The sequence below is a fragment of the Lissotriton helveticus genome, chromosome 9, assembly GCF_964261635.1.
Source record: "Lissotriton helveticus chromosome 9, aLisHel1.1, whole genome shotgun sequence".
NCBI classification, from domain to species: domain Eukaryota; kingdom Metazoa; phylum Chordata; class Amphibia; order Caudata; family Salamandridae; genus Lissotriton; species Lissotriton helveticus.
Window position 1 is genome coordinate 931,225,367 of NC_136070.1, and position 12,600 is coordinate 931,237,966.

General features: G+C 43.1%; 1 protein-coding gene across 1 annotated transcript in view; it reads right to left on the reverse strand.

Annotated features, from left to right (window-relative positions):
• Nucleotides 1–11,131, reverse strand: part of GRM2 (glutamate metabotropic receptor 2) — a 238,903-nt gene extending 227,772 nt beyond the window's left edge. Inside the window, exon 1 of the mRNA XM_078662234.1 lies at nt 10,613–11,131. Within this exon, the coding sequence (XP_078518360.1) occupies nt 10,613–11,131 (519 nt within the window). The remainder of the gene's footprint in view (nt 1–10,612) is intronic.
• Between the last annotated feature and the right edge of the window lie 1,469 nt (nt 11,132–12,600).

The window sequence follows — 12,600 nt, forward strand, 5'->3', positions numbered from 1 at the left end:
ATACACAACAATTCGACAATTACACAAAAGAAATAAATCACTAGTACATAAACAGTGCAAATTACTATATGCAATCACTATACACAACAACACATATAATTCTGTTACCACTCATTCCAAAAAGGCAAGTGACAATCCATTGCCTAAATAGCCATAAATGAATAGAATTGAATGGAAAAATAGTGGAAAAACACAGTTAGAAGGAGATATCAAGCCTTATTATTTCTAGGATTCACTAATTATTAGTAAAGGATTTTTAGACTCCTTCTTTGCCGACGCGTTTCGAACTCCATACAGCTGTTATGGGTTCTCTTCAGGGCCTTGTCACTTCTATCTGTATGTGTGTAAGACAAAAGAACACTCTTTTAGTGTCTATTTCTATAGCCTCGTATTAGCATTCCGCTTTAGCCTTTTTAAAGGTCCATATTACCTTTACTGTAGCCAGTTTGGATGTTCTATCTCTGGGGTTTAGTTTGGCGCGCTGCAATCTAGGGGACATGTAAAGATCACATTTAGTCTCAAGCCCCACTAGTCAGCCCACAGTTACTTTCAACAATAAAACTGCAAGACATACCTTCAATATCGTTTAGGGGTCCGAACCCGGGCGTCTCCCTATGGTGCGGGGTTGTTTAGACCTGCGGAGGACGCAAGATCCAGTTAACACTAGGGGCATGGGTAGGGTGGTCACTCATAATCGTTATCCCTTGTTCCTTTCTCAAGTTAGTACCTTAAGGCGCACCCCGCTTGCTTCGGGGACGGTTTCAATCTCCGCCTCGCTGGAGATGTCTGTCACCGTGCGTTCAACGCACTTAAGTCTGTGTGGTGACTCCGAAAGTAATTCTGTCCCCCTCGCTCGTGGTCTTAATCACGCGCTCTGATTGAAGCCCTTTGTCAGCGGTGTCCAATCATATTTGAAAGACACCACCGACTTTCTCCTACAAATTGAGGGAACACAATTTGATCAAAGCAGGGATCTGATGGTGACAATGGACGTTACGTCATTGTACACCCAAATTCCTCAAGATGAGGCATTGGAGGTTCTCGAACTCTATCTTGAGAAAAGAGTCAGGCCGCATCAAGTCCCAACCTCGTTCATTTTACAATTAGCCGAAATAACACTAAAAAAGAACTATTTCAGGTTTAATGATAAGTTTTATATGCAGATTAAGGGTACGGCCATGGGCTGTCCCTATGCGCCGGAGATGGCCATACTGTATATGGCGGAGTACGAAAAAAGATTTATTTACTCCAATAACCCGTACAGTGGACATATCAAGCAATGGGTAAGGTACATCGACGACGTGTGGCTCCTGTGGCAGGGGAGCCACTCCGAGTTGATGGACTTTCACCTATGGATCAATGAGAGGCACCAAGATATTAAGTTCTCATTGGAGTCCAGTAATGACAGAATGACATTCTTAGACATCGAAATAAAATGCGTTGATGGGCATTTGGTGTCTTCTTTATTTCGGAAAAAAACGGACAAGAACACGATCTTGCACCATCGTAGCGCGCATCCCAGAAGTTTGAAGGATAATTTGCCCTATGGGCAGCTTCTGCGGATACGAAGAAACTGTTCTGAAATGTCCGAGTACGAGAAACATGCAACTAGATTTTGTGAGGAAATGAAGAGTCGTGGGTACCCCAAGAAACTATTAAGTCACTCCAAGAAAAGGGCACACTATACACCGAGGGAGTGCTTACTTGAAAGAAAAATGAAACAAGACATGGACAGGTTGGTCTGTGTCACGACCTTTGGACCAGACACCCATAAAATACGGCAAATGGTCCTCAAAAATTGGCACCTGTTAGAGGAACTGGACTGCTCATTTCCGCGACCTTTGTTCGCTTATAAGAAAAACAGGAGCATTGGCCAATGTGTAATAAGAGCTGATGTTTTAATACCCAAACCAAAGAGCGATTTACTCTCGAAATGGGGGCTCAAACCGATAGAGGGGCACCACAAGTGTGGAAACTGTATATCGTGTGACTCCACAATTGAAGGATCAGGGTTTGAGCACAGGGGAGTGAAATGCAAAAGCACTGGGTTCTCGAACTGCAGGACACGTAATGTGGTTTATGCAGTAGTCTGCGCTTGCCAAAAAATATACATTGGGAAAACGACGCAGCAGGTGAACAGTCGAATCACCCAACACAGGTCCAGGATTAAGAAAAAGGTCACAAGCGCTCCGATGGTCCAACATTTCATTGATTCAAACCATAGTGAAACAGATTTCAAATGGACCGTGTTATGTACTGTGGTGCAACCAAGCAATAAGTGTCCTATTGACATTGAGGATACACTCCTCAGGAAAGAGGCGTACCTCATCTTGAAATTTAATAGTACTCAAAACGGGCTGAATGCCCTGTCAGAGGTGACAAGACTGTAAGAAGAAGAGGCTTTATCAAAGCATTTCTTCATGTCCTGTACTCAAAAACTACAAATCCCAGAAGGCAAAGTATCATGTGACCATCTGACACACCAGCCGTCATCCTCCACAGTTACTGGAGGACTGACGAGCGGAGGTTGCTGCCAAACAGGGTAAGTTGGGGCGGGGGCGCAGAGGCGCGTTTACTGCCTGACTCGCATGCAAAACGACTAAAGCCGGCTTGTGTCTAACTCTTCCCCGAACAGCGCCTGGAGCCAGAGCGCGAGATTAGGACCACGAGCGGGGACAGAACTGCTACCAGAGATATTAGACAGACTGACGAGCGAAAGTTGCTGCCAAAGAGGGTAAGCTGGGATGGGGGCGCAGAGACGCTTTCACCGCCGGACTTATATGCAGGATAACTAAAATCCGCTTTTGTTTAATTCTTCCCCGGACAGCACCTGGAATCAGAGCGCGTGATTAAGACCACGAGCGAGGGGGACAGAATTACTTTCAGAGTCACCACACAGACTTAAGTGCGTTGAACGCACGGTGACAGACATCTCCAGCGAGGCGGAGATTGAAACCGTCCCCGAAGCAAGCGGGGTGCGCCTTTAGGTACTAACTTGAGAAAGGAACAAGGGATAACGATTATGAGTGACCACCCTACCCATGCCCCTAGTGTTAACTGGATCTTGCGTCCTCCGCAGGTCTAAACAACCCCGCACCATAGGGAGACGCCCGGGTTCGGACCCCTAAACGATATTGAAGGTATGTCTTGCAGTGTTATTGTTGAAAGTAACTGTGGGCTGACTAGTGGGGCTTGAGACTAAATGTGATCTTTACATGTCCCCTAGATTGCAGCGCGCCAAACTAAACCCCAGAGATAGAACATCCAAACTGGCTACAGTAAAGGTAATATGGACCTTTAAAAAGGCTAAAGCGGAATGCTAATACGAGGCTATAGAAATAGACACTAAAAGAGTGTTCTTTTGTCTTACACACATACAGATAGAAGTGACAAGGCCCTGAAGAGAACCCATAACAGCTGTATGGAGTTCGAAACGCGTCGGCAAAGAAGGAGTCTAAAAATCCTTTACTAATAATTAGTGAATCCTAGAAATAATAAGGCTTGATATCTCCTTCTAACTGTGTTTTTCCACTATTTTTCCATTCAATTCTATTCATTTATGGCTATTTAGGCAATGGATTGTCACTTGCCTTTTTGGAACGAGTGGTAACAGAATTATATGTGTTGTTGTGTATAGTGATTGCATATAGTGATTTGCACTGTTTATGTACTAGTGATTTATTTCTTTTGTGTAATTGTCGAATTGTTGTGTATATATATTATATATGTTGTGTTTTTTACTCTGACATATGACTAAAGATTGTCTTCCAAAAATATTTAAAAAAGAGGTAAATAAATATACCGCACATGTCTAACTAAGATTTATGTGTTGCTTATCAGTAAGAGTTCAAAAGTAAGGTGGGGTGGCATTTTTGCATAATATATGAATATATGGTCCAGCCAGCCCCACAGTTTTATGGGCCTAACTCCTTTACATTCAAAAATAAAATGGGAGATGGCATGGCACATGGTGACAATAATTGGCATATTATGGGGAATAAGTAGGTACATTGCACCAATGAATGATATGTGACGGGTTACCTCTATACATTATCAAAGATGGAATACCTGGGCACAGGATGGCATAAAGGGGGAGTTACCTGGGCACATAATAACAAAGACTGACATTTGTGGGTTGCAACTAGGCACATCATGCCAATGGATGTCTTATAATTGGGGTATCTGGGCACACAGTGGCATTTACCATGATATACTGGGGTGCACCAGAGCACATGATGTCATTGACTAGCATATGGTGTGGGATTCCAGTATACAAGAAGTGATTGATCAACTTAATATGGTGGATAATTAGGCATAAAGGCGCTTGACTGGTGAATTGCAGGGTTATCTGGGCCCATTATGATGTTCACTGGCATAAAAAGGGGCATAACTGGGTACCTCATGGCAATGCTGGACATATGATTAAATACAGGAAAATATGACAGCAGTGATTGGAATATGACAGGGTTAATTGGGGGCGTGATGGCAACGATTGACATTTACGTATACTCTAAAAATAGGTATAGACATATGTCAGTAAGTGTATTGACTGAAAATGACAAGCTGATGGTTGGGGACAAAGTTCGTTTTTCAAAAAATGACAGGCTGATATTTGGCAATAAAAGTTTTTATCTACTCAAAAGGAAAGTCTTGTATTGCAGATTAAAATATGTGTATTTGAAACATGACATGCAGCGGTTGGGGAATAAAATGTGTTTATTTACTAACAACAATAGTTCATATTTAGACCAGTGAGCGGATTTTCAAAAAATGACTAGCTGACACTTTGACCTGGGGCAAAATTAAGTTATTTTCTGAAAATGAACAGTTGACACTTAGGGACTCAGAGATAATTTACAAAATATTCCAAACTTATGTTTGAATGATAATACATGCTGATGTTGGAACAGTACCAGCTGACGTTATGGCATTGTTTTCTTACGTGCAGGGGACACTTTCCTGCTGTTGGAAAGTTATACACTAAAACACACAGGGCATAATTTACAAAAAAATGCCGCAGCACGACGCCGCAAGCCATTTTGCTGCGCCGAGCTCTGTCATTTTACAAGCACAGGGATGCGTCATATTAACAACAATACAACGCATCCGTGTGCTTTCCTCGGCGCTGGCGCACAATTGGCTGCCATGCACCAGCGCAGACACCCGTGTGTTATATTGCAAGGGTGCCTGTGTTGCGGGGACGATTGCTTTTGTGCAGAAAGGGACACCGTCCTGCACAAAAACCATATTTGATGGCATTTTCCTCTTTCTATGCCTGCTGCAGAATGCAACATGCATAAAAAGAGGTAAAAACTAAAAAAGTATTTCACCTCGTTGCGCCAATCTTATGCCTCCCTTGGGGAGGTGTAGTATTCTGACCCATTCCGAGCTTTACAAAACTTTGTACACCTGAGAATGTGTCCGGTTCCATGGATGTTGCGTGGGTATACCCTGAGCAACACCCATGGAATGCCACTTTCACGCAGAGTAATACGTGAAAGGGGCCCATATTTACAAGGCCATGAAACATCACGCAGGACGACTTTACGCGGCCTTGTAAATATGGGCAGGCACACTGCGCTGTCTGTGCGTCATAAAAAGTGACGCACCAGCTGAGCAATGGCCTTGTAATTGAGGCTCTCTTAAAGAAAAGGGGTGCAGGGAGGTTAGACTTCTTTGTACTCCTGGTTCTCTTTTTGCAATTTGGCCATATTTTTATGCCCATTTGTTAAAAAGGTCAACAGCTGTCATCAAATATGTGTGTAGTTGTCAACCTCACCAATTATTGAAGAGATTGTAGCTTTTCTGAGTGGATGAATGCATTCCTGCACCCTTGACCATGCCCTTTCACTGCCATCAGTTAATGCTCCATGGTGGCTTCGGTGCACCAATAGCAATTTTAACTCAGAATGGGGTATTTCAATTTAAGAGAATGTTATTTGGATTATATTCAGTTATCCCAATCCTCCTTATTCGAATAGGCTTTGCATGATGTCATCGTCATTCATAGCATATCTCTAACACACCAACATTTTGCGAAACATTTTAGATATAATATGATTTGGCGATCGCGAACAAAGTGCTGGCAGTTCCTGAAGCAAGATGACATGTAATTGAAGTAGGGTTTAGCAGATGACAGTGTAAGACCAGGCGAAGTCTTGTGATGACTAGAACCATTGTCCAATGGCCCCTGGATAAGAATCATATCATGTCCTTCAAAATATATTGAGAATATTGCAGCAAAGATGGAGCCTTCACAGTTCTTTTAAAACATAGGATTTTATTTGAATGACACATGTATGAGAAATGTTGTAAGGAAAATTTAGCATCCGTCTCTGGTCACAGTAGATACCGGTAGACATGGCTTGGGTGAAGTTGGTCACAGGTTGATCAAGAGTGAATTAACCACAGGTGTTGTGCTACACACATTATGGGATACTGAAAAGAAACATTGACTGTTGGAACATGAGGGGTTAGACAGTGCAATTGTTCAAAATATTTTGTGGCATAAAAAGTTTGTTCTGAAAATGGGCCACAAACATTTGGTTACGATTTTGAGAGGTGGTGATTCAGGATGCACATTAGCCAGGCTAACCAGGTATGCACCTAAACCAATCAATTATATTTTGATGGGGGATATATTTGTGGCAGATGCAACATTTGTGTTAATTCCTTATACTGTGAACTAACTGTTGATGATAGGAGTGTTAAAAAGAAGAGAAAGTGGAATATATTGTGGCATTTGGGAATTTGAATATTGTAGATCATGGTGTCATTTCAAACACAGAATTAAGGATTGCCTGTAGTTGACATACTTTATATGGATGTATAAAGAAGACGTGGTTAAAGACTAGCCCAGAGTACATGCTTTAATTGGATGTCTATTTACACCCGAATTGTAAACATCAAAAATAATTAATAATTGAGTATCATTTTAAGAGGGGGGAATTCAGTCCAGCAGCGTGGGCCAAATTGATGACTTTGGTACGAGATGGATATGTAACAATGCCTGACTTTCATTTTGGGACCCCATTATGGATCAGAATGTGAGTGTGTATTGTGTTTTGCAGAACATGCAGTAGACTAATGAGCCCTTCTGAATGTCCTCAGGGCTCACGGAAAAAGCTCGAGTGGATTTAATTTGTCCTATTAATGGTGTGGTGGATGACATCAATGTGCAGTTGTCATTGTTGATTATTTTACTAACTGGATAGAGAAGCATTTTATAACAGTTCTCACAACAGAGATGGTGATTATTTTTTCAGATAACTATTCAGAAGAAAACGTTTCCCATTACAAATTGGAATAAAACATGGTTTCCAGTTTGCTTCTGGGCAAAATTCAGCATTATAAAAGAGCTGTATACACATATTAAATCACTCTTGTACCATCCTCAGAGAAATAGGCTGGCAGAGCATGCTAATCATATTGTGAAGGAGACAACTGATTGCCAAAGTTTGAAGCAATTCAGAACAACAGGCAGTTCATGAAAGACTATCCATACATCCCACCACCCCACACAACTTCTCTGTTAGAATGTTATTCGAATTGCTAACAAAACGTCTCTGCTACACCAGCAGCTAATGGTCAGCCCAATTTTGAGATCTCTGATTTAAAGCTTCTTCCCTAAAAGCAAAATCAAGGCAGCATGGTGGAACTGCCCTTGCAAATGTGAGCCGTGGAAATGTACCGCCTCATAATACAGTGCATTTTCAGTATGCACAGTTTCTCCCTACAGGTCATTGATATTTGTGTGCAAGAACACCATGGCTTGCATGGCAGTCCTTTAAAGAAGTAACACCAGGGTACACAACTGGATATGGGGTAGCTGGTCGCCATAAGTTGTGCTATTTCTGGCAGCAACATTTGATGATTGTGTACTGGTAAACAGTGCAAAAAAGTGACGGGGAGGTTGAAAAGTGGTTTTGGGTTTGATTATGGTGTTGTCGGTCTATGTAAGGACATGCAAGGCTTTTGAATCGGGAAATAAGCTGATACAAAGGTCTATATTTTCATTATTTTAAGTGGAAGGGGAACTTTAAGTGCAACATTATTATGTGTTATTAAATGGTAAGGATAGACCGCTGACACTGTGAGTATTCTAGATCTAGTGGAGAAGTGTGGCTCAGGGGTTAGAGGCAGCAGACCCGGAAGCTGAGATCGGTCCTGGACCAGGGTTCAATTCCCTGCCTCGGCGGGGTCTTGGGCTAAAAATTCCACGGACTCGATAATTCTCGCCCCGGTGCCTCCTCGACTCACGGGTTCACACTCTGCGACTCTGGGCAATAGCTTGCTTAATCTCCACAACGGCCCCTCGCGGTGGGATGCCTGACTTTCACCTTGTGGATACCCTGCTATCTCACAGGGGAATACCAGGAAGGGTTCCCTAAGCAAGCGCCGGGACACCCACTGCGGGTAGCTGTGCGCTATATAAGCTCAACTACATTTACATTTACATTACATTTACATTTACAGTCCTTGAGTGTAAGAAGTAGGGTGGGTATTACTATTATACTAAGAGCAGATCTGTGTACCACAATTTGAATTTATTTACTTGGAAGCATTTGACCCATGTTGTTCACCAAAGTCTGACAGTGAAAAAACAGCATTAATCAGGTGTAGTTTTCCATATGCAACTGTTGCTAGAATGATGGGTGTGCTGTGCTGATAATGAGAGGAGAACTCTGAAAAGCTGTATTCTTAATAAACAGTTTCTAAAAACTTGTGAAACACAGAGGGCCGATGTGTTTCACCAGAGTCATAGAAGAAGCGTGGAACGATAACGTTAAAAAGATAGATGGGCAAAACCACGAATAGTAAGTTATTTGTCTCTTACTTATAGTGTATGGGGAGCGCAATATTAGTTCTCTCATTTTGAAGACACATACATATCTTTATTAATAGCAAGAGAATGCTATATATCAATAGCCAGTGAATGGTAAGAGTAGGGTTTTCTCTTGATAGTATCATTACTGTTCGGTTCCACATTAACGAGTAGATCCTTGTTTGCATCACTTAATATTGTACCACTAGAGGTTTACAATTCCTTTAATGTTGCTAGCTAAGTGCATGTGCTGCATACATTATCATTGTGAATGGAGTAAGATACATGTGCTCCTACTCACCATAGGAGGTTAGCTTTGGCTTACTATTCAAGGCCTTAAGAGACTATCTTTTACTACTGAGAGTAACTGAGGAGCATTGGATCCTTTATCATAGTTAATGGAGAACATTATCATTCTCGAAAGTGGGAGATTGTCTCTGTATTGCGATTGATTTTTAAATACGAGAACTGTATCACTATCAGTAGTTGGAGAAAACTATAGGCCTGATTTAGAGTTTGGCAGATGTGTTACTCTATCAAAAATGTAACAGAAATACCATACACTTTGTTACAAGATCATTATATCCTATGGCAATTGTAATGAGGTGGACGGGATATCTATCAGTGCGAGATGGGGTACCCGTCCGCAAAACTCTAAATCAGGTCCTTCGTTTTTCAAGCGCATGCTCACGCCTCTTCATTTGCTGCTCATTAAGCATGAGCGCAAAATCCGCTCCGATCGCGGATTTTGCGGATTTTCGGCAAATCCGCGATCCGCGAACTCTCGCGGATTTGCCGAAAATCCGCAATCCGCGATCGGAGCGGATTTTGCGGTCAAAAGTTCAAGCGCGCCTAATTAACGATGGCGCCGGCAAGCTGCCAGCGCCCATCCTGCAATTGTTACTTAATTAGCTTCAACAGGAAGCTCTAACAGATAAGATACAGCAGGGGCTCGAGCGCCTGCTTTATTTTAGCAGTTGGAGCTTCCTGTTGAAGCTAATTAAGTAACTTTTGCAGGATGGCGCTGGCAGCTTGCCGGCGCCATCGTAAATTACTTCAACAGTGGTGTCTTCTTGAATAAATATGAAGGGCAGGGTTCATTCGGGCACGACGGTCCTGGCACAATTAAATAATAAATCTGCTGCTCTGATCGGTCTCTGACCTTTTATACACACAAGAGGCATGCTCGCATGGACGCCCTGTCCGTTTGGCCCCGCCCACACACTCGAGGTGTGCACCGTCTTCCCGCCATTTACCCACTATGATGGACATTTCACTCAAGGGACCCCTGCGCACTTCGGCGCGATTGCATAGTGACACACACTTGGTCGCTGGAACTAGTTGAAGCGCAAATGCAGTGACTCATTCAGCAGCCCAAAAAAAAACGGGAGGCTGGGCATCTTTGACTTTCACGAGCGCAACCCCCGTGCTGTTCCTGTGACCAGGGGCTTCTGTCTCTTAATCTGCTGCTCTGATCGGTCTGTCACCTTTTAGACACACAAGAGGCATGTGCGCTCGCGTGGAAGCCCCGTCCGTTTGGCCCCGCCCACACGCTCGAGGAAGCCCCGCCCCCAAATCCGCAAATCCGCCGAATCCGCGGATTTTGCGGATCCACGATCCGTGAATCCGCTGGATCCGCGAATCGTGGATCCGCAAAATCCGCCCATGCTTACTGCTCATCCTTCATCTCCTCTATTCCCATATAACTCCCTTTGCTCACGTATTTTTACTTCATCTGCTGCCTGCCACCCTCCCCTTCCATGTCTGAGCAACAGCATCCTTCCTTACCTGGATGGAGACGTCGCTGTAGGAGCCCCCAATGACACCCGTTATGGCCATGGGTACATCATCGTGGATGGCATATGATCCGTCAGGGCAGATGTGTTCAGAACCATCCACCTTTGTCAGGGAGGCCCGAACAAAGTCCAGTGACTGCTCCAGGGCATAGGTGTCCTTTGAGCATGTGTCCAGTATGTGGACACCAAGTTTGATGCCAGGCAGGATGCGGGGGTCCCTGTTAATCTCATCTAGGGCAAACAGCATGGCCTCTAACCGTTGGATTCCACGATGCTCATTGATCTTTCCACACTCCTCCGTGGGGGTCCCCTTCTCATGCACTGGAAAGAGACCCCCAATGACCAAATCCCCCTCGATGCTGATCTCCTTCTTCACCACTATGCTGTAACTAGGGCTCTGACTGGGGTGGACCAGCTGCAGACTTTGGACCAAAAGTAGTGTCATCCATATGAAATTGGAAAGTTCCAAGTATGCTGCACGATGAGCCATGGGCCTTACAAGCAGAGCCATCACCCTTGACCATTCACAGCTAAAGCCTGGGTGGGAAATCTGTTGGCTGTATGAAGATGGTGGGATGGACGTCCGAGAAGAGTTCCTCGCCACAAATTGTTCACACTCATTTGCTGGCGCTTCTGTTTGCCTTCGGAAGGTTAAACGTCAATCAGAGATGTTGAGGTTCTTCAAGGTTAGCTAGCCTGATTTAGCAAGAAGAGGATCACTTTAGAAATCTGCAAAAAAGCGAGAACCAACAAATGGTTATATTAACATATAGGATTTTTTAAAAACATCCTCATTTCCAACTAATCATTTCCCCACATCTACTGCGCTTCAACATTTTAAATGTATTTGAGTTTTGTTACAGGATTGTTGGCCTGAAGAGTTTGACAAAATCATAAACAATGAGATATAGACGTGTTCGCTTTTAGGATTCTGCTTATGCTCTGTAAATTGATATGCAAATATACAGATTTACACGGCAGAGATGGACCGGATTGAGGAGGGTCACACAGTACTACTGATCATCTCCCAACTAGGGTGAATTCTGAGATATCCCAGATATACAAAGCCTCCCCTTCTGGGGTGCAATGACTTTGTGGTCTGGCATCGGCATTCGAAGCCTTCCACATGGATCACTCCCTTCTTCTGGGTGCATTAGGTGCTTGTACATAAATATGAAGAAAAGTACATGGGCGCTATATCAGAATACTCCTGAAGAAGCAATGCAGGTATGTGCTGGTAGGAGATGGAGACGTCAATGGAATAAGATACTTAACAATCCACAAATATAGAAAAAGTGTATTACTAGTCAAACAGTTGTGATTATTTTTCTGAATTATTTGGATGGTCTGTGCTGTAGCTCCTCATTTAAAAAAGGTTTAATTTCAGGTTACTGGCTGCAGAGCTCATTCGTTGTGTGGGTGTGCAGCAGGAGAAACCAAGGGTGAGGTATTTTGGAACAATGTGTGGTCTTGCATATTAGTGTGAGCAATTTGTTTACTTCTCTGATTTTGGAACAAATCCATCCAGTCTGATTTTAGAAATGGGAGGTGGGTGTTGGTCTAGGAAGTTTAAAAAATGTTCACATGTTAAGGTTGATAACACTGTCCAGGCATGCGAATGCATACTCAAGGAATCTTTTGTGTAGAAGAACGGCCACAAACCAACACGTTCCTCAATAGGTTAATGTATTCTTCAATAGTCAATATGCCGACAAGACATACACAAGCAATTGCAATAAACCACACAGTTATAATCCCCCAACATTCTGCCACTCTCCTATTAATATTCTATGAACATTCCATACTCCTATGTCATTACACATTATAATATTCTACTGTTCTACTAATGCTGATCAATGTTCCATGACCTACCCATGCAACAGAAGTTGACCAGGAGGCTATTGCATGAATCAGTTTCACTCATTACAGGATAATTGATGAAACTCATCTTGTTCATTCATAAAAACAGCCCCTTAAGTA